This window comes from Camelus ferus, chromosome 9 (assembly GCF_009834535.1).
Source record: "Camelus ferus isolate YT-003-E chromosome 9, BCGSAC_Cfer_1.0, whole genome shotgun sequence".
Lineage (NCBI taxonomy): Eukaryota > Metazoa > Chordata > Mammalia > Artiodactyla > Camelidae > Camelus > Camelus ferus.
In genome coordinates this window covers 44,198,754-44,219,847 of record NC_045704.1, presented here as the reverse complement: position 1 = coordinate 44,219,847, position 21,094 = coordinate 44,198,754, and the positions used below count along the sequence as shown (strand labels likewise).

General features: G+C 46.1%; 1 protein-coding gene across 1 annotated transcript in view; it reads left to right on the top strand.

Annotated features, from left to right (window-relative positions):
* RANBP10 (RAN binding protein 10) overlaps positions 1-21,094 on the top strand; it is a 60,478-nt gene that overhangs the window by 26,466 nt on the left and 12,918 nt on the right. The window contains exon 4 of the mRNA XM_006180608.3: positions 16,741-16,908. Coding sequence (XP_006180670.2) covers positions 16,741-16,908 — 168 coding nt within the window. The remainder of the gene's footprint in view (positions 1-16,740; positions 16,909-21,094) is intronic.

Below are 21,094 nucleotides of genomic sequence, written 5' to 3'. Positions count from 1 at the left end.
GGCCTGCCCAACTGCTATTGTCAAGAAGTACTTGGCCTTGGGCTCTCAGTCCTGCCTTTAATGAGTCCTTGGAAAAGAAACTTATGAGGAAAGAGGAAGCCCAAGTGTAGAACTGAAGCCACTTTTCATATGGTTCCTCATCTGTTTGAGTGAAAACAATAAGAACAGATGATGAACTGGCCTGACAGAGTGCCTCCACCTTTTTCTCTCTGAAGTGAGTGCTTCTTGACTATAGGGGATAACTCCTCTCTCTCCTTTCATCCTCTGCCTGGGCTGCTTGTTTCTCTGGTTTCTTTTGGATCTTGTTCTTAATTAGAACTTAAAGTAGCTGGATGAAGTGGGTATGGAGGCAGTGGAGGCAGTTCTCACCTTCCTTGAGGAACCCAGCAGAATCTGTGGCCTTTGAATAGTTGGCTTTGCTTTGCCAGGACCTGAAAGTACAGTTAAGGGGCAGCAGGTGGGCCCTCTAGGCAAGAATATGCAACTCACTCCTGCCTCTACTCTGTCTTTGAGCATATCATGCTGCCAGAAAACTGTTCTTTTCTTAAGATCCAGTAGACAATGAACTCACTTGGCTCCAAGATGAGGTTATCTTCCTGCAAAAACCAGATCCTCATTTTGTTCCCTGTTTTTGCTGACAGTCACTGTCCACCCTGGCCTCTAAGTGAGAGTCCTCAGAGTAATCATCATTCCTTCCCTTTCCCTCACCCCTTGGTTCTGCTGCTTCCCAAGTGTCTCTTTAATCTGGCCCCTTTCTCTGTCCCTCCTCCACTGGGCCTCTAGTCTCTATAGTTTCTCCACTGGGCTGTTTCTGTGGCCTCTTGATTAATCTCTACCTTTGCTCACCACTCCCTGTGTGTACTCTGTCTTGCCTGCTTTAGACCTATGACCCCTTAGTCCACAGGACGTAGATGCTGTAGGCACTGCTTAGCCTCTTCTCCCCCCTTGGCCTTCTACACATGCTGCACACCAGCATGTCTGCGTGGGATGCCAAATGTCCTGCAAACATTTCCTGCTCTGCCCTTTGACAGATGCCCTTCTTGCTTGTGACCCCTGTGCAACCCTGTCTGACCCCTTCAGCCCAGATCACATCTCTGATGACACTTGCCACCCTGTGTTATGTGACTCCTTCACATTTACCCAGCTGTACCCTTGCTGGGTTGTGAATTCTTAGGACTGGACTACATCTTTATCACCACTTTCCCAGAGTTAGCACAGATGCCCTTAGGCTACTGGAGCAGACCATTCCCGCATTTCACTCTGCTTTGCCTCAAAGCAGTGGTTTCAGCGAGCCAAGTGTGGTCTGATCTGCAGCCTGCCTTGGGCTAGAGGCCTTCATTTGGAGTTCAGCCTCCCTAGACTGCCCTATTGTGGTGCTGATTGTGCGTGGGGACTCTGCCACCACCTTCTGTCTGTAGGAGGAGTGACTGTCTCCTCTTTTCTGTATGTCAGGGCTCAGTATCATTGAACCAACTACTAGCTTACATTTGCTCATGTGAGGAAACAAACCTCTAGGGCTGTGGTTGCCTTCTGGAGAGTGTATCTCAGTGGTCAAGAACATGGACCCTGGAGCCACACTGTTTGCATTTGCATCCTGGCAGCTGTGTTATCTGGAGCAAGTTACTTAACTACTTTGTGTCTCAGTTTCCCCATCTGTAAAATGGACATAATACTAGTACCTAACACATAGGATGGTTATGGGGATTAAGTGAGTGCTTAATATGCTTAGAATAGTGCCTGATACAAAAAAGGGGTACACAAATGTTAAATTTTGTTGTTATTGAGAAAGGTATTTTTCTTACCTGAGGAAAGAATTACCTATACATTTAAAATTCTTTCATGGATGTTTGTACATCAGAGTGGAGATAGGTGTAATCTAAACTACGTTTTCTCTCCAGTGCTGTGTTTTCTGTATTTTAGTAGACATATTTAGTACTTTAGCTGGAGTTGAATTATGGAGGACAAAGATGCCACAGTAACCAAAGTCTGGATGGTGATGTTTCGAGTGTTTTCTTATGAATTTTCCTATATTGGCTCAGCAAGGACATCTTTGCAGGGCTGTGAGGAGTAGAGGGTAGCCACCCTGGGGGTCTCACTTGGCCCCAGAGTAGTGCTTCTCGTATGAGTCTACAGTACTCAGACTTTTCTGGGAACATATGGGCGTGTTGTAGCTTATATGGTCAGAGATTTCTGTTGGAAGATGTGAAAGTTTCGATGTTTACCTTCTGTAAGGTGTTTTTTGTCTCCTTAAGTGTGAACCAAGGAACAGGTGTGGCCCAAAATAAGACTGTCAGAACTCTTGGCTAAATAGCTTTGCAGCCAGGCAGGATGATCTGCAAGCAGGTGAGTGTACCTGCAGCCCCACCCTCCTGTTGTTGAGCTGGCAGCAAACAGCGTGGGCTGGTATCCCTGGATTGGAGAAGCAGGAAGAAAGACAGGGATGTGGATAAAGAGTGGGGTTTGGGCTTCTCCCAAGTTCGAATGCTTTGAAGGTGGCAAGGGTAGGACAGTTCTTCCTTCTGCGTCTTGTAACTCAGGCAGGACCAGGGAGACTCTGGCTCTGTTGATAGGCAGCCCCATCTGCAACAGAGCTGGACAGCTGATAACTCCCTCCTTGACATTTCTGTGGAGGAGGCAGCTGTTCTCTTGATGTAGCATCTATTACCTTAAATATTACAACTCCTCAAAGGAGAACCACGCCCACTGAGGCATCCTTTCCTTGAACTGTTGGAAGAGAAGCAGCTGGAAGAACCACAGCTGGGGATTGGGAACAGGGTTGAGGGGAGGCACATCTCCTGAAGCAGGTGGCAACCAGTCCCTGCAGGAGGGGCTAAGGGCAGGGTATAGTGGTAGGGAACTGAGTGATAGTGAGGAGACTGTCTGCCTTCCTTCCACAGGATGGTCCTATTCAAGTGAGCATCTTTTCATCTCCCTAGAGCTTACCCTACTAAGCCTGTTACCTTACTAACAGAGTGGGCTCTCAGGAGCACACCCTGGGACTGTGTCCTGATCCCTGTGACTGGGCCCTGCTTCTACTGGGTGGGACGTATTCTGCAAACTGCTGATATTTCATATCTGCTTATGCCATTGGAAAGGAACAGCAGATAACAGAGATCAGGGCAGGACACTGAGGGTCCATGCCAGGTTCATGAGGGCAGAGGCTAGTCCCTATTGGTGTGGCAGTAAATAACAGAGTGTTAGATGTCCTTTGTCCCTATCCTCCTAAGGATATGTGGAATAAGATGTCTGCTCAGAGCAAATACCAATAACAGTTGGCTTTGTGCAGTAGACATCTTATGGCATGTAGGTGGGTTTTCAGTAGTCTGCTTGTGTCCCATTCTGTGTGGTCTGGGATCCTTGTTCCCCCACAGCTGATGAGCCCCCTCTGCATTCACCATTAACCACCACCTCTCTGTGGAGCATCTTTCACCCCAGGATCTACAGTGCCTCACAGGAGTCTGCCTTGGGGCTGCTCAGTCCCTTCGTGAGGGAAGCCATGCTTCTCTCCAGCTGGGTGGGTTGAATCGTCAGGACCCCACTGGGTGTATCTCCTCCTAATCCCTGCAGCGTGCCTGGGAACAGGCCTCAGCAACTCTAGCTTGATTGTAGGTGCCATCCGAGCCTCACAAGTGAGTGCCAACTGAGGCTGGTAAAGGGAAGAAGCTGACTGGTGATGGCCCTGAGTTAAGGCCTATAGGGTGCCTCAAGGTAGCCCTGCCTAAAAGCCGGAGGGGTTGGGGGAGGCGCAGCTCAGAGGTTCTCTGAAGCCACTGGAGCAGCTGCCCAGGACAAGGGCTGTGGGAAGTTTGGGGTTTGTGTGCTTAGTGCTGCCCAACCCCTTCTGCCTTTCTCATTACATTCTTTCTCTAAGTTATCCTTGGGAAATGACCTGGATAGGAATGGAGGGGTAAAAACCAGAGGCCTTGTAGCTCTGGCAACAGGTTCTACTGGGCAGTCAGGACAGAGGATGTTTGGCAGTTGGGCCCGAGGGCCAGGTAGCTGGTCAAAACTCCTGGTGGTTCACATGGTAGTTAATGATATTGATGCCACAGGACCCGCCTAGGTTCCTGCTGTGGAGCTTGTTCCATGTAAGAGGCCCTCTGCTTACCTGCTACTCTTCCCTGGGCTGGCAGCCTCCCTTGGCCCTATGGCCAGTTGAGCCCAAGGTCCTTTTCCGTGGGCCTCTCTTCCCTCACCCACAGGGAGACCTGTATCACCACAACATATCAGGGCTGCTCAGCAGCCTTTTGAAGTAAGGCAACTAAGATAACATGTAAGTTAGTATCCTTGGGCTTGGGAATTTCTTGTTCACAGTATGCTGTTTGCTTTTTCCAAACACCAGCTCTCACCTCTCTGTAGCATAGAGGTTAAGATTCTGAATTTAAGACTTTTAGGGCAAGTTAAGTCCTTTGAGATAAGAGGTTTCATCAACAGCAGAAGAGCCAGTTCTGAAACCTGAGTTTGTCAGTCTCTGAAAACAGATTATTAGGTGTCTTCTGGTGTGGCTGGAGGCTGGGGCCACATGAGGGTGGAGCTGAGTGGGGACCAGTTACTGTTCAACCCCTTGTTGCCTCTCAAATGCTGGGCCAAGGGAGTCTGTACCTAGGGGTCCTGGAAATACTGGAATACCATGCTGGACCTCCTTTTGGGAAGAATTTTACACTTGCCAATTTCTCAAGATATGGCAATGTGTGCAAAAAGTCACAGGCTCCTTCATTACCAGAGGTTGCCCATCCACTGATTTTCCCCAGAGTTTCAAAAGGAGTTCAGTAGAAACAAGAATAAGCCAAACTCAGCCTCAGAGGAGAGATGCTAAAGCCTGGGAGCTGAGGTTTTGCTTCAGTTTAGTAGAACAGTGTCATCCCTTTTCTTAGCTTGATTCACATGGATGACAGACCCAGCCTGTCCTATGGGAGTCTTAGATATAGGTGGGTGGCCCTGTCAGATGTGCCAGATGCCACTTGAGCCATGTCCTAGCCAGACTCAGCTAGACCCATCCTGGCCGTTTCTGGGCCAGATCAGGTGTCTATTTCTATCAGGGTAGGGGAGGATTATGACCTGTGGAAGGCCCTGTTATTTGTAGATGCTGGCTGTACAGTCCCTCACTCTGCCCATGGCTTCAAGCTGACACCTGGTTCTATCTCAGTGTAGGGCCTGGAAGCTCCTACAAGGGCAGTTTCCACCTGGTATCACAGCTGTTTGCAGAGATAGCCTTTTACTCCTGCCCTCTTTACTTTGGCTTCCATGTTACCATGAAGGGAAGACCTCCCCCAGAGTACCCCTAGCTCCTCTGCCCTGGAGCTGTCAGAGGCATCGCCTTAAGGTTTTTCCTTGGTCACAAGGTTCTGAGAGTTTGGGGTAACAGTCATGTGAATACTATGACTTGGCTTCTCTGATGCCACCCCACAGAGTTTGCTGAATGAAAAAATCTCTTTTGCTTTCCTATTATCCATTGTCGAGCTACTCTAGGTGGTGAGTATTATCAGATTTTTTAAAGATATTTGAGGTTATGGGAAAAACATTTGTCTGATGGATTTCCGGGGAGGGGTGGCTCTGAGTGAGTGACCAACCTTGAGAAGCAGTTCTGCCATGAGGTCTTCCACGACATATGTGCTCTCTCCACAGCAACCCCAGGTTTAGAAGCACCTTGGCCAGGTCAGCCCAGCACCATCCAGGCTCGCAAGTGACACAGCTGTTGAGCTCTGCCAGTGCTCCAAGGGCCAGGTGACCTCCCCAGGAAACCGGGGAAAAGCAAGAGTGGATGAGGCCTGGGGCGGCCATTGGTGTGCTGTTTGTCAGGAGAGCCAGCTCTACCTCTGCTCATTCCCTCAGGGCAAAAGGGAGCAAGAGGTCTGAAGTGCCCAGACTTGACCACAGAGCTGCTGTTAGAGATGGAGAGAGCAGGGAAACTTGGCAGTGAGTGCCTCCTGTGGGCTGGTGGTCCATGTTCATTCTCATTTAATCTTCCCACCAACCCTGAAAGAGTTCAGCCGAGGGAACTCAGAGAGGGCTAAGAAGTGACAGAATTGGGATTCAAACCCAAGTCTTTCTGATCTCAAAGTCCAGTGATGATCAGGACTCATTTGTTGGGGAGAGATGACTAACTTGGTGGCATGGGGGTCAGCACTCAGGCTAGTTTTGTGAGACATGAGCTGGATTCTGTGTGTTGGTCAGCTGTGGGCCAGAATCAGAACCTAGTGGGCAGACGCAGCACCACCCCTTCCAGGGTTCTGTGCTAGTGTGCTGATGATGTGGAAATCTTTCCACTCACCAGTAGAAGTCTCCATGCCTTGTTCTTCTGGGACTGAGACCTTTGATGTGTTCTGGCAGATGGGAGTGGTGTAGTGGGGCTCCTGAAGCAATCATGCTGGAGTCTCTGGCACCCCCATAGGGAATACCCCACTAGTAACCAGGAATGGCATCTGGGAGTGCCCAGACGATGAGCCATTTCCTCAGCCACCCCTACACTTCTGTGATTGGAACTTCTCCTCTGAGTGATGATGAAGGGGGAAGTGGGTGGTGCTACTTGGGGCCTCTGGCTTGAACGTGGCATGGCTTCTCCTTGAGTCACTGGCATCTGATAGGTATGTGACGTGGCAGGGATAGGCTTTTCTGTGTGGGCACCATGCTGGCTACCCGATCTGTTCTCTCTGGGAGTGACAGGGCTTATTCTGTTTGGAGAGGGAAGAATGGTTAGTTGGGTGGCACTCTCCAGAGTGTTGTCCCCATTGTACAATGCCAGCTGTCCTTTGACCCAGAGCCACCTGGACCTGACTCCCAGTGGGGCCTGATAGCTGTGCATGGCAGCCATGCCTCCTCGTTTTCTTCTAGCCTTCACATCCACTGTCCTCTGAGATAGCTGGCGCTGGCCCTGTGGTGGTGATAACTCTCACTCCTGGGCATATCACCGCAGCCTCACACCAGGCCCATCCAGGAAGTGTTGACTGCTCATGCTGCTAGGGCTCACGCTTAGAAAGTTGCTGACTTTGGCTCCAGGGCAGGAATAAGGGATTGGAGGAAGCCCTGTCCTGAAACAGAAGGTGGTAGGGCTGGAGGGGAGGCTTACCTGGCAGAGGTATGGGAGAGACCATAGCTGCTAAACCCTTTTAATGGGAAGGAGGACTTTAGAACCATGGATCCTTCTAGAGCTAGCAGGGATATTTTCATCACTTACCCTGTATCATAGATGAGAAAACTGAGACCCAGCTAAGTTAAATGACTTTCCCAAGAGTAGAGCCAGGTTTGCAGCCTCCTTCCAGGGCCCTAGAAGTGGCTTCACCATTCGTCTGTATAAATGGGGGCACGATGCAGGCAGACAGCTCTAATTGCTTTGCTTTGCTTTTCTTGAAAAGAAAAATCAGAACAACAGTTACAGTCAAGCCCACAATTGGCCATAGGTGGTGTGTCAACGTGGTCTGACCCCAACGTCTTGTACTTTAGGCTTCCTGCCAGCCCTTGACCTCATTACCTTCATTTCAACAAACATGTCTTGAGCACCTACTGTGGACTAGATGTTATGCAAGGTAAACAAAAAGATGCTTGAATGTAGCCCTTTAGTCAGAACAATGGTTGCTTCAAGGGAGAGAATCCCCTATCTCTAACCAGCTTGTCCAGCCAGATCTCAGGCAGGGCAAACAAAGGAGCAAAGTCTCAGGGACTCAAATGCTGTCTGGGACTTTGACTCTTTGTCTCTTGCCTTTGCTTTCTGCTTATAAGCTAATAAGCTAAAGCTATAGTCTGTCAGACTGGCTTTCTATATGAGGTTGAAACAGTGGCAGCACAGAGCTTTGAGACCTGCTCCCCTCCCAGCTCCCTTGTAGAAAAATTCCAGGAAGCTCTCTTATTGGTCCAGCTTGGGTCAGGGAGGATGGCTTACTAGGAGCCACAGGGTTGGCACAGGGAAGGAGCTACTTCAGAGGAGTGTGATCCCCCAATGAAGGGGGGCTGGCAGACAAATCCTGGTACTTCCTGTTCCTCTTTCCTGCTGTTTGTTCTTGCAGCCTTGGGGGAGGGGTACTAGGAGGCTTTATGCCCAGTTCCTTCTCAAAAGTAGGTGGACCCCAGCCAGACACCAATAGGAAGTAGTGTTGGTCAGGTTGGCCAAGCCTAGCATTCAGAAACTTTGGAGGGGTTACCTGAGGGAGCCCAGTCTTGAGGAACTCATGCTGTTCTACCCTCAGAGCATCTTATTCCCTACAGTTGGATTGGGGGCCACCTCAGGAAGGAGGAAATTTTGTCTTTTCCTTCGCAGGTTCCTGCTTGGTGCTTACCTGAGTCCCTCAGGATAGGAGAACCAAGCTTCTGAGAGTGTTACCTACAAGACCACAGGGCTTCGTGGAGCCTCTCAGTGTCTCAGTTTCCTCAACTCTCACGTGGGGATTATGTACCTACTTATTGTTTTGGAGATGTGGAGTTTTTCTTACAAGTAGATACCTAGAGCCCTTTGACAATGATGTCCAGTTGCTCTCCCTTCATTTTGTCTGAGAAGGTGGGTGACTACCCAAGGCCTGCCATCTTGGAGGGACAATGCTGTGTCCAGGACCAGACTACAGAGGCCCTTCAGGCCACAATGGCTACCCTGGCATCCAGGATACAGTGTTTCTTCCTAATGGAGGCCATACCCCACCTCCTTAGGACGCTAGCCTGAGATTGACAACAAAAAATAGAATGTGCAACAGCAGTTAGGCCTTGGCCTTATGGTTTTTCTCCTGTCTGCCCAATTCCTCCAGAACAGCGGTGGTAGTACCAGCTTCTGTCTGCTGTACAGCTTCTCAAGTCCTGGGGAGAAGATTCATTGAGGGTGGGTAACTGAATCCACTTAGAGTAACTTCATGCCCTTTAACATCTTCATCTATTTTAGGCTTCTGGTGCCTTTCTCTTATGTTTGTTCTGCCCTTTCTAGTCCTTGACTAGCCTGAATTTTTCTCCCAGAGAAAAACAGAAAGCCTTTGTGTGAAGACAACACATAGGAAAACCCTCCAGTGATTTTAAGTCTTCTCTCCACACCACTGTTTGTTTAGTGAATGTTACCCATGGCAGCCCTGCTGTGTCTGGGATGAGCCAGTCATTTCACCTGCCTTGTATTGCCACGTGACTACTTGGATGTCTAATAAGACATCTCAAACTTAACGTGTCCTAAGGGCCTGCTCCTTCTGCCCATCTTTCTTGTCTCTTAGTAAATGATACCACCACCCACCCGTTTGCCTAGGACAAAAACCTGGGAGTCATCCTTACTTGCTGTCATCCCATCAGTGCCCACATCCAGCAAATCCTGTTGACCCTCCTCCCAGTCTTTCCTAAGTCTCACTCAGCTCCAGCCACCTGATCACCTTTTTGTTTCTCAGACATGCTGAACTCATTCCCTTTACCCCAAAAGTTCTTCCTTCTAGTCTCTCATCAAGCAGATCTCCTCAAGGATCACCCCTCAGTGAGGATTAACTTGACTGCTCCATCCTGATCAGTCCTCCCCCCAACTCCCACTTCTAGCCCACCATTTGCTTTGTTTTCTTTACAGCATAGTTTATCTACCAGGAGTTTTGTTTGCTTATTGGTTTACTTACACATTATGTCTTCTCTGCTCCTTTTACACTACTGACCACCTCTGCTCTGTCAACTCCATGGAGTATGCCTTTGTTAACTAATTGATGACAGGTGGATGATGCATGTTCTTTCCAGAGGATGGGAAGGTACCATGGTGGTCTTAAACCAAGCTGCTGCTGCTGCAGCCACTGTTACTAGATGAGGGTATAATAGCATTCTGTTTTTAACCCAAGCTGCCTTTCACACACATATATGTACACCTTATACACACATAAAGGCCCCTAGTTGTGTTTGGAAAAAGTTTTAGCTATGAAATGATAGCTTCAGTTGAAGATATATTACAGCTCTGTGATTTTCTTGGAAAAGCTTTTAACTTTTGAATTGCATTTTGAAGAGCAGAAGACAAGTAGCTGTGGTGTTGCTTCTTTGCACTGATCATTTCAGGTGCTCAGAAGCTTCTTCTATAGTCATAAGGGACTGTATTCGTTTCCTGTTGCTGCTGTAACAAGAGTAGTGGCTTAAAATAGTAGTCTTACAGTTCTGGAGGACAGATGTCCTAAAATCAGGGTGTCCTCAGAGTGATGTTCTTTCTGGAGGCTCTGAGGAAGAATCTATTTCCTTGCCTTTCTAGCTTCTAGAGTCCACCTATGTTCCTTGACTTATGGCCCTATCCTCCATCTTCAAAGTCAGCAGTGTAGTAGCATCTTCCATTTTCTCTCTGCTTCCATCATCACATTGCCTTTTCTGACCTGACTCTCCTGCCTCCCTCTTACAAGTACCCTTGTGATTGCATTACTCCACCCTCCCCACCCCAGAGAATCCAGGATAATCTCCCCACTTCAAGAGCCTTGACTTAATCACTTATACAAAGTCTTTATTACCGTGGAAGGTAGCATATACTCAGATTCTGGGGATTAGGAGTTGGACATCTTTGGGAGGCCTCATTCAGTGTACCACAGGGACTATGAATTTTCTTTCCCCAGGCTTATCTGTATAATGATAAACCATTTAGGAATTGAAGGGGGAAAAAAAAGCAGGAAAACGTGTCTATTTTCCAGTCAAACTGAGGTTTTGGTGAATCCTGAATTGACTCTAAATATTTTATGTTTTTTAAATTAAGCTCTTTAGTTTTTTAAAACCTAAAATCCATATTTATAGCTTAAGTAGCTTGATGTAAAAATCTAAAAATTCTATGGTAGTTTTATCAAAATAATTAGTTCATTTTTGAAAAAAGTATTCAAAATACTTAACTTTTAATTTTAGGTCTTTGAAAATGTAAGCATCTGTTGTTTTGGTGTAGTTACTGAGCTCCCATACACTGAGACAAAAATAGCTCCCAAATATCCTTGAGTCACTGACTAAGTAGGAAACTGTTCTTCCAGATGATTTCACTAACTTTAATAAATCAAATGGCCACATTTTTATTAGGTTTTTTAGAGTACCTACTGCTTCAATTGGAGAAAGCTTAAAAAAAAAGAAAAGAAAGAAAGAAAGGGAACACCTTTCAGCTTGTGCCTTCTACCTTCTAGACAGTAAAATCTGCACAAAAGTTATGTCCCACAAGATCATCCTTGTGTGAGAAAGTGAGCTGGTACTAGTCACCACACACAAACACACAGTGTGTGTGCGCACACCTGTAACACCTGTCAGACTTCTAACTGTCAAAGGTGAGGGGAGGGATTGGTGAACGAGACAGGGACAGTCCCAGAAACAGTGACTGGTGATTGATTGGAGAGGCTCAACAGGAACCAGGGGTTGATAAGGATGTAGTCAGTGTGTTTGGGAAGGACCAAAGAATGTTATGGAAAACTTAAGGGTGCAAGCTTTGGGATCAGATTCTGATGCACTGACAAAAGGGAGGGCCCAGTGGGCATCAGTCAGCAGCTGTGGGCATAGTTCTGAGAGGAATCATAGGAACAGCAAGCAACTCTCCTGAAGGATTATTTGGGGAGGGCTAGACTGGGCAATGGCTTTGCTGGACAGTCGTCTCCCATAACCATATGGTCTCTTGGAGGTAGTAATCAGTGGATTTGGCTTTAGGGAAGGCTGTGCTGGTCAAGCAGCATTGAGGAGAGCCCCACCTCTGTCCCTGGCATCCCAGGCCCCTGAAGCAGAAGTTTGAGTTTCTAGTAGCTGCAGGGCACATCTTGGGATATTCCATGCTGAGAACTCAGGCCTGTGACCTAAAGTCAGATGCTCTTGGCTTTGTCTGGATCATACATACGTTCTTTGTGTGTGGAAAGTGGGGCATCTTGCTTAGGAACGCTTTCCCTGTGGACACTGTAATCTTCACAAAAGCTACTAGAATTGGTGAGTTTGACAAGGATGCAGGATACCAGGTGAACAGATAAAAAATAAAATATGTGTGTGTGTGTTTCATAGCTTTATTGAGATAAAATTTACATAACATAAAATCTACCTATTTAAATTGTACAGTTCAGTAGTTTTTAGTATGTTTACAGAGTTGGACAACCATCATCTAATCTAATTTTAGAACATTTTTATCACTCCAGAAAGAAACCTTGACCCCAACCACCCACCCCCGAAGTCAATTATATTTTGATAGAATACCAAGAAACAGTTCAAAATTAAAATTTAAAAATAACATAATAGCATCAAAGGTGAAATACTTAGAGATAAATTTGTCAAAACATTGTTGCAAGAAATTAAAGAAGTCCTAAATAAATGGAAAAGTATAGCAGGTATATCCGTTCATGGATTTGAATAATCAATATTATTAAGCTATCTATTCTATCCAGATTAATCTATAGATTCAACACAATCCCAGACAAAATCCCAGCAGGCCTTTGCAAGATATTGTTAAGAAAATGAAACAGACAAGCCACAGACTGGGAGAAAATATTTGCAAAACACATTTTGTATCCAAAATATATCTAGAACCCGTACAGCTCAATTTTTAAAGTGGGTTAAAGATCTGAAAAGACAAAGGGACTTCTGGTCAAGATGGTGGAGTGGTAGGACCACGAACTTGCCTCTCCTCAAGACTACAACGAAACCACAGCTGGATGCTAAACAACCATCAAAAAAAGACTGGAACCATTAAAAAAGATTTTCTGCAACTGGAAACATAAAGAGGGAACCACAGCAGAATGGTAGGAGGGGCATGCTCGCCATATAATTGGGCCCCATACCCCCCGGGTGGGCAACCCACAAGCTGAAGATTGTTAAGTCGCAGAGGCCCTCCCACAGGAGTGAGAGCTATTAGCCCCATGTCAGGCTCCCCAGCTCGGGTCCTGGCATTGGGAAGAGAAGGAGACCCCAGGACATCTAGTTTTGAAGGCCATGGGGACTTGGCTCTGGGAGCCTCATGGGACTGGGGGAAACAGAGACTCCATTCACTTGGGAAGCGTACATGGAAACGCACGTGCCCCAGGTCCAAGGGCAGAGGCAGCGATTTCATAGGAACCTGGGCCAGGCCTGCCTGCTGGATTTGGAGGGTCTCCTGGTGATGTGGGGGGACGTCTGTGGTTCACTCAGGGGTCATAAAAGCTGGTGGCGACATTCTGGAGTGTTGATCTACATGAGCTTCCCTGGAGGCTGACATCTTGGTTGGATCATTAGCACCAAGGCCCAGCCCCACCCAACAGCCTGTAGGAAAGCCTCAGGCCAAACAACAGTACAGGGTGGGAACACAGCCCCACTTATCAGCAGACTTCCTAAGCCACAAAGGCCTCTAGACACAGTCCTACCCACCAGAGGTCCAGGACCAAGCTTCACCCAGCAGTGGGCAGGCATTGGCTCCTCTTGCCAGGAAGCCTGCATTAGCCTCTAGTCCAGCCTTATCCACCAGGGGCAGATACTAGAAATAAAAAAACAATAATCCCAAAGCCTGTGGAAGGAATCCACAAACACATAGAAAGATAGATATGAGGCGGCAGAGGAATATCTCCCAGGCCAAGGCACAAGATAAAATCCCAGAAGAAGAAATAAGTGATGAGGAGATAGGTAATTTATCTGAGAAAGAGTTTAAAGTAATGATGGTTAAGATGTTCAGAGAACTCAAGAGGAGTATAGATGCACAGAGTGAAGTTTTTAGCAAAGAGTTGGAAAATATAAAGAATACCTAGAGTTGAAGAATAAAATCAGTGAAATGAACAATACACTAGAAGGAACCAAGAATAGACTAAATGAGGCAGAAGAAGGGATCAGTGAGCTAAAAGACAGATTAGTGGAAATCACTACTTCAGAACAGAAAAAAGAAAAAAGAATAAAAAGAAGTGAGGATAGTTTAAGAGAACTCTGGGACAACATGAAGCACTCTAACATTCGCATTATAGGGGTCCCAGAAAGAGAAGAGAGAAAGGACCTGAGAAAATTTTGGGAGAGATAATAACCGAAAACTTCTCCAACTTGAGAAAGGAAATAGTCACCCAAGTCTTGGAAGCACAGAGAGTACCACACAGGATCAACCCAAAGAGGAACACACCAAGGCACATAGTCATCAAATTGACAGCAATTAAGGATAAGGAGAAAATATTAAAATTAGCAAGAGAAAAGCAACAAATAACATACAAGGGAACTCCCACAAGGTTATCAACTGATTTTTCAGCAGAAACTTTACAGGCCAGAAGGGAGTGGCACAATATATTTAAAGTGATGCAAGGGGGAAACTTACAACCAAGAATACTCTATCCAGCAAGGCTCTCATTCAAACTTGATGCAGAAATCAAAAGATTCACAGATAAACAAAAGCTAAAAGATTTCAGCACCACCAAACAAATGTTAAAGGACCTTCTCTAATCATCAAACCATAAGAAAAGAGAACAAAAAGAAGAAAGAGGGGAAAAAAAGAGAGACCTACAAAAGATTGCTTTGGCTGTTTAGGGTCTTTTGTGGTTCCTTATAAATTTTGGAATTGTTTGTTCTGGTTCTGTGAGGAATGTTCTGAGTATTTTGATGGGGGTTGCATTGGATCTGTGGATTGCTTTGGGTAGTGTGGCCATTTTGATAGTGTTGATTCTTCCAGTCCAAGAGCAAAAGAAATCTTTCCATTTCTTTGTGTCATTTCAGTTTTCAGAGTATGGGTAACCTCTTTGTTTAAGTTTATTTCTAGGTATTTTGTTGTTTTTGATGTAATGGAAATGTCTCTGCCAATTATAAAATTCTGGTTTTTGAAGTGAAAAAAAAAGTTAATTAAGGGCCGCAAATGGCAAAATATCCTTTTTTATGGGTGAGTTGTATTCCATTACATACATACATATATGCTGCATCTCCATTTTCTATTCAACTATTGATGTACATTTAGGGTGCTTCCATATCTTGGCAGTTATAAATAATGTTGCTGTTAATAGCAGGGTGTATGTGTCTTTTTGAGTTAATTCTTATTTCGTAGTTGGCTTTATTCCTTTGATAACTATGAAAGTTTAAAAAGCGAAAGCTCTAAGTGTTCTTAGAAACAATGAACAGTACATATACGTAAATTTAAAAATATATATGCGGTTAAAAAAAATGATCTATCAAGCCATGAAAGACACAGAAGAAACTTAAAAGACATATTACTAAATGAAAGAAGCCAGTCTGAAAAGGCTACAAACTGTACAATTCCAACCAAATGACATTCTGGAAAAGGCACAGCTACAGAAACAATAAAATGATCGTGGTTTCCAGTGCTTTGGGGGGAGGGAGGGAGGGAGGGAGGAAGATGGAGCACAAGGGATTTTTAGGGCAGTGAAATTATTCTGTATGATACTATAGTAGTGGCTACATGTCATTATGCATTTGTCAAAACTCACAGAATGTAAAACATCAAGAGTAAACCCTAATGTAAACTGTAGACTTTGGTTGATAATAATATGCCCTTGTTGGTTCACCGATTGTACCAAATTTGCCACACTGATGAGGGATGTTGAGGGTAGAGGAGTATATACGTGTGGATGGGGAGGGCTATGGGGGAACTCTGTGTTTTCTGCTCAATTCCGCTGTAAATCTGAAACCGCTCTAAAAAAATAAAGTCTTTTTAAAAAAAAGATTTGAAAAGACAATTCAATAATTTTCTAATAAACTGATGGTAAATAAATATATGAAAAGATGCTCAACATCCTTGGACATTGGGGAAATGCAAATTGAAGCCATAAGGATATTAGAGCCACTTCATGCCTACTAAAATGTCTAAAAGAAAAAGAAAAAACCAAAAACAACTGACAATACTGTGCTGATGATAATGTGGAACTCTACATTGCTGGTGGGAATGCAAAACAGTACAGCCACTTTGGAAGACAGTTTGGCAGTTTGTTATCAAGGAAAACATATTTTATGACCCAGCAATACCACTTCTAAGTATTTACCCAGGAGAGATGAAATCATGTATCTGGACAAAGACCTGTATACAAATATTTATTGGCTTTATTCAAAATATCCAAAAATTAGAAACAACTAAATGTCATCATCTGGTGAACAGATAGAGAAGCTGGTATATCCATACAATGGGGTGCTACTCAGCAATAAAAAGAAACAAAGTACAGGTACACCTAACAATGTGGATGAATTTCAGATGCATTATGCTAAGTGAAAGAAGCCACGCACAGGACACTCCATATTTTGTGATTCCATTTATATGACAGTCTAGAAAAGGAAAAACCATAGAAACAGATCAGATCAGTATTGCCAGGGACTGGTTATGGGTGGAGTAGAATTGACTGCAGAGGCATGAGGGAACTTTTTGGAGTGATGGAAATGTTCTGTATCTTGATTGTGGTGGTGGTAACATTTGTTAAAACAAATTTGGTAAAAATTTGTTGAATTATCAGTTAAAAAGGAAGAATCTTATTACATATAAATTATACTTCAATTGAAAAAAAGTTTAAAAAAAACCCCACCATGATACACCTCAGAGTTCAGTTCAAGTCCCTCTCCCTCATGAGGCTTTCCCTGACCACCTCCTTGTTGCATGGCAACATGTTGCATGGCAAGATAAGTCCCTTCCAGGGCACTCATGGTTTTGGTTCCTTTTAATCACAGCTTAGGCTCTTTATTCAGTAGGGCTGCCTCAGCTCCTCAGGGACAGTGACTTGCTGAATTCACTGCTCATTTAGCATAGCCAGACCCTGTCCATAACCAGCTCTATGAGAAGCCAGCCGTGCTGATGAGGTGGCAGGCTGGGGAGAGGGGCTCAGCTTCTGTGACTGTTTTGTTCCTCTCATAAGTACCTCTACCCACCTCTGGCTTACTCTTCTCCTACAGGTTGGGATAAACACTCCTATGGTTACCATGGCGATGATGGGCATTCCTTCTGCTCCTCGGGGACTGGCCAGCCCTATGGTCCCACATTCACTACAGGAGATGTGATTGGCTGCTGCGTCAACCTCATCAACGGCACCTGCTTCTACACCAAGAATGGCCACAGCCTTGGTGGGTACATAGGGGACCTTGGAGGGTCTGCCCTGTGGAGCCACTTTGGTTGGTGAGAGGCTTTAAAGCCAAAGCAGTGTTGTAGATCCTATGCTGAGCTCTGGGGAACTGTAGCCTTTTCTAGGCATTAGAACCCTGCAAGGGGAAGGGTGGGTATAAGGCATTCTCTTTGTTAATCCGTCCGGTCAGCAGCATTTATTGAGCCTGAGTCAGTGCTAAGAGAGCAGCAATGTTGTGGTTATGCTCCTGGCCAGTGTGACACTCGTTGGAGCAGGGTTTAGGGTTGGTGAGAAGTTTGAGGGGCCTGAGTACATACTTGACAGTGGTAGTGATTTGCACGCCTGTTGCCTGGGCCCAGACTTTGGCAGGCCCTTCTGCAGGGTTCTGGTTGCTATGGAGCGACGGTGAGGGCTGCCCTAGTACAGGAGGTAAACAGATAGGCTGGAGTCAGATGGAGCCAGGTCTCTTCTGGCCTGTTTGTGGTTAACAGACAGCAACTTGGACAGAGTTATATTAAAAATGTCCCTTTGGTTAAACTGCAAAGGATGGAATGATTGGAGTAAGGGCCAGGGAAGAGGTAGGTGGCCTGAGGCACAGCAGTGGTGATGGGTGCAGGCAGTGGAGAAAGGCCTGCAGAGGCCCAGGGGTGGCACAGAAGGGCTTAGTAGCAGATGGGGTGCACTGGCAAGAAGGGAAGATGGGAAAGTAGCTGGATTGGTGCTGTCAACGAGGAGCAGCAATCAGTGGACGGTCATGGGAGCCTTGGAGGAGCAGTCCTGTACACATGTAGAAATTTAGGATTGGAACTTAAGAGAAAGAGGAACTTAGGCTATTCTGATGCCCTACTAGGGCTGACTGGTATTTCGCCATTGAGTGAGAGGAACCCATGGCCAAAGTATCCCTGAGGTGGTACCTAACGGCTGGGCCTGTCTGCCTGGGTTTGCAAAGGTAGGTTTCTGATCTAGCAGAACCCTACCAGCCAGGCTGACCACAGGCCTTGCCAGGAAAGGGAGTTGGGCATTTTACTTGAAACCCGATGCCTAGGAGGCTCACTTCCCCTGGTTTGAGGGACAGTTAAAAGGTGGTTGCTACTCCCCAAATCCCCTCTGTAGCTTCTCCAGGAGATGAACCTGGGCAGAACTGAGGAACCTGAGTGGAAATCAGGTTTACTAGCGGCTGAGGCTGAATGATCAGGAGCCAGCATTCTTCAACAGGGCAGTTGGATGCCACAGCCTAGAGCGGACAACCAAGAGCATAGCACAGACACTGCAGAGCTGACCCAGGTGCATATCCAGAGAAACTCTGAAATCCACGGCCACCTCGCTGCAGTTACTGGTATCCAGCCTGTGAGGAGCTAGCAGCTGGAGGGCAAGGCCAAGGTCTCAAAATGACTCCTCCCTCCCCACGCTGTTCTCTGACTCCAGCTGTTCCCTATCTCTGGATTTTTTCTGCTGTCAGAGTCCCAGTGACCACTGTTAAGGGCTCTTACTCCTTACCCAAACCCCCCTTCACCTTCCCCTCCAAGCTAGGCCCAGTGCTGCCACTCTGCTCTGGATACCCACCCTCCTCACATCCCTTCAGTTTGTCCACACTTTGCTCAGAGCACGGCTCCTGCCATGGGACACAAGGTCTGGGGCATACCCTACTGTCCCCTCTGCACCTGCAACTCTCTCCTCTGGGCCCTGAGTTCTTTGTCAGTCATCCCTAGGTCCCTAAGGAGCTTATGGCCACGTTAATGTCAGCCCAGACCCTCATGCTGTTTTTAAAAACTTACCTCCCTAGTACATGTTTTTATAGACCTCACACAAGACCTCAGGTAATTGTAATTAAACCTCATTGTGACCTATATTACCTGTTTTTCTAGCCTGTCAAGATCTTTGGTCTTGCTCGTTCTAGCTCAAATATTTGGTATTCTTTTCAGCATTGTATTAACATAAATTTTTATAAACATGTTTATGTGTGTTTTCATCAAGATATTGATAAAAAAATTGGAAGAGGACAAGGCTGAGATTTGAGTCCTTCAGCCTATAGCTTGTCCAGGTAGACACCAGCCATTTAAGAATCCCTTCATTATATTAGTTTGAAACTCATGTTTTTCTGTCTTGTCCACAAGGATACTACTGAGACCTTACTAAAAGTGGTTATGACTTGTCCTCTGCCTTTTCTAGACCACAGAATTTAATAGAAAGTCAATGAACTCTTAGTGGTATACTACTTGATGAATCTTTCTAATGACCTTGTTTCCTTTCCACAAGCCAGCTTATCAATGTAATGTACTTCTGCATCTCATGTGGAATCAGTGAGCCAGTCGCTGCTCTCAAACCACAGAACCTTCCTCCCTTTAGAGAAGCAGAGTGATGTTCCCTGCCTCTGGCCTCCCTACTCCTGGTACTTTAGGGTCAGGCCTGCAACTGGTTCCCTAGTGCCTATCACAGGGCCTGGCTTGATGGAAGGATGAATGAGCACTGAGTGAATGAAGATGGGAGACTGATGTCTCACCCACAAGTAGTCAACATACTTGCAGAGTCATTTTTATACAGATCTGTGCTCTCTCACAAGCTCTTTATACCCTCAGCCTCAGTGGCCCCTGACCTATGTTTGTTTGGCTCAGGACACTTCTTATCAGCAGGTTTGAATATCCTGTTTGCATCTTGGATCTTTACCTGGACCTTCTCAGATCTTCCTATAGGCCACCTCAGATCTTTCCATCATAATGGCCTTGCAGAGGCTCCCAGAGACCTGCAGGGCTCGAGGGAGCAATGTTATCCTTATCCAGTGCAATAGGGGGTAGAGTAGCCTCTTTCCTAATCCTCCTGGAAGCACCTCAAGGCCATGTCCTTCCTGAGTGCCATATTGAGCTAGAGCTGGGCAAGCCCGGGTATGTTGTCCCCTGCCCAGATGTGTGGCAATTGACTCATCCTGTGGCACAACTGCAGCCAGCTTGTACCTAGACCTCACAGTTTACAAAGCAGCTTTCACAGAGAATCTGTTTCTCCTTTCTTCTTGAGGTATTGGGATTATCATTACCCTCTTTTTTCCGATGGGTTCTGAGAGGTTGGGTAGCTTGCCAAAGGTCACACTGCAGATAACTGATGGAGCCTGGCTCCCCCTTCTTCCAGAGTTCTGTGGGCCTCTGCATGAGCCTCGGAGTATAGCAGCAGTAGCCTGGCCACACTGAGATCCATGAGGGCAGCTCCCACGCAGACCTGGAGGGTAGACATTGAGATCTCCTCATGGGTACAGAGAGGCTTCCAGATTCCATCCTGCTAGTTCTTTGATGCTGACTTTGCATGTGGGGCTCAGAAGTGGCCTCAAGCAGGCAGATCATGGAGTTTATGAGCTTCTTTCATTGAGGAGCCAAATAGCCCAGTAAAGAATGTAAACAATCTCTCTGTGCCTTGGTTTTTTCATCTGAAACTAGTGTGAGAGACAGTATACATCTTCCAAGATTGTTCTGAGGATTAAATTCTTCCTTGTAAGACATGAGCCCAGTGCCCAGCACAGAGGAAGCATATGGGTTGTGCTGGTGGCTGTTAGGATTCTGACCCCAGGTTTACTGGGAGACCTGTTGTTAGACAGTCACCTGTTCTGTCTTTCTGGGTTTTGATTTCTTTTCTGGATGGAGTTGGGGGAGCAGACTGGGACTTCTAAGTAGTCAGTGGTTTGAAAACTTCTCAGGCCAAAAGCTTAGGAGTTTCTAGAAGATAAAAGGATTTATCTAAAAAAATGGGAGGGCTATGAGTCCTGGGAGAGTCTCCTTTGGCCCTGAGTTATTTCTCAGTGCTCAGGTGTTTTTTTTTGGGTTTTTTTTTTTGTTTTTTTTTTTGTTTTTTTTTTTTTTTGTAGCACATATTTTGAAGCCCCTCTCTTGCTCAGACCTACCCACATGTTTGTGGTCCTGCTCCCCTCTACCCTCACTTCTGATTCAGGACTGAGGTCCCTCTCTTGCCAGGAAGGTTTAGAGGGTACACAGGCCAGTGTTAACCTGGGCTTTGTCAACTTGGAATCTCTGGGGACTCTGGGCAGATACGGGCTGGAGATGGGCAGCTGCCACCACCCCCCTAGCCTCCACTGCTCTATCAGCTTAGAGGTGATATTTGTGCCTAGGGGTGAGTCCAGTCCCACTAGTTTTTGCTAGTTTTATGACTGTTGGCAAATCATTTAAGAGGTTAAATGAGGCTTACTT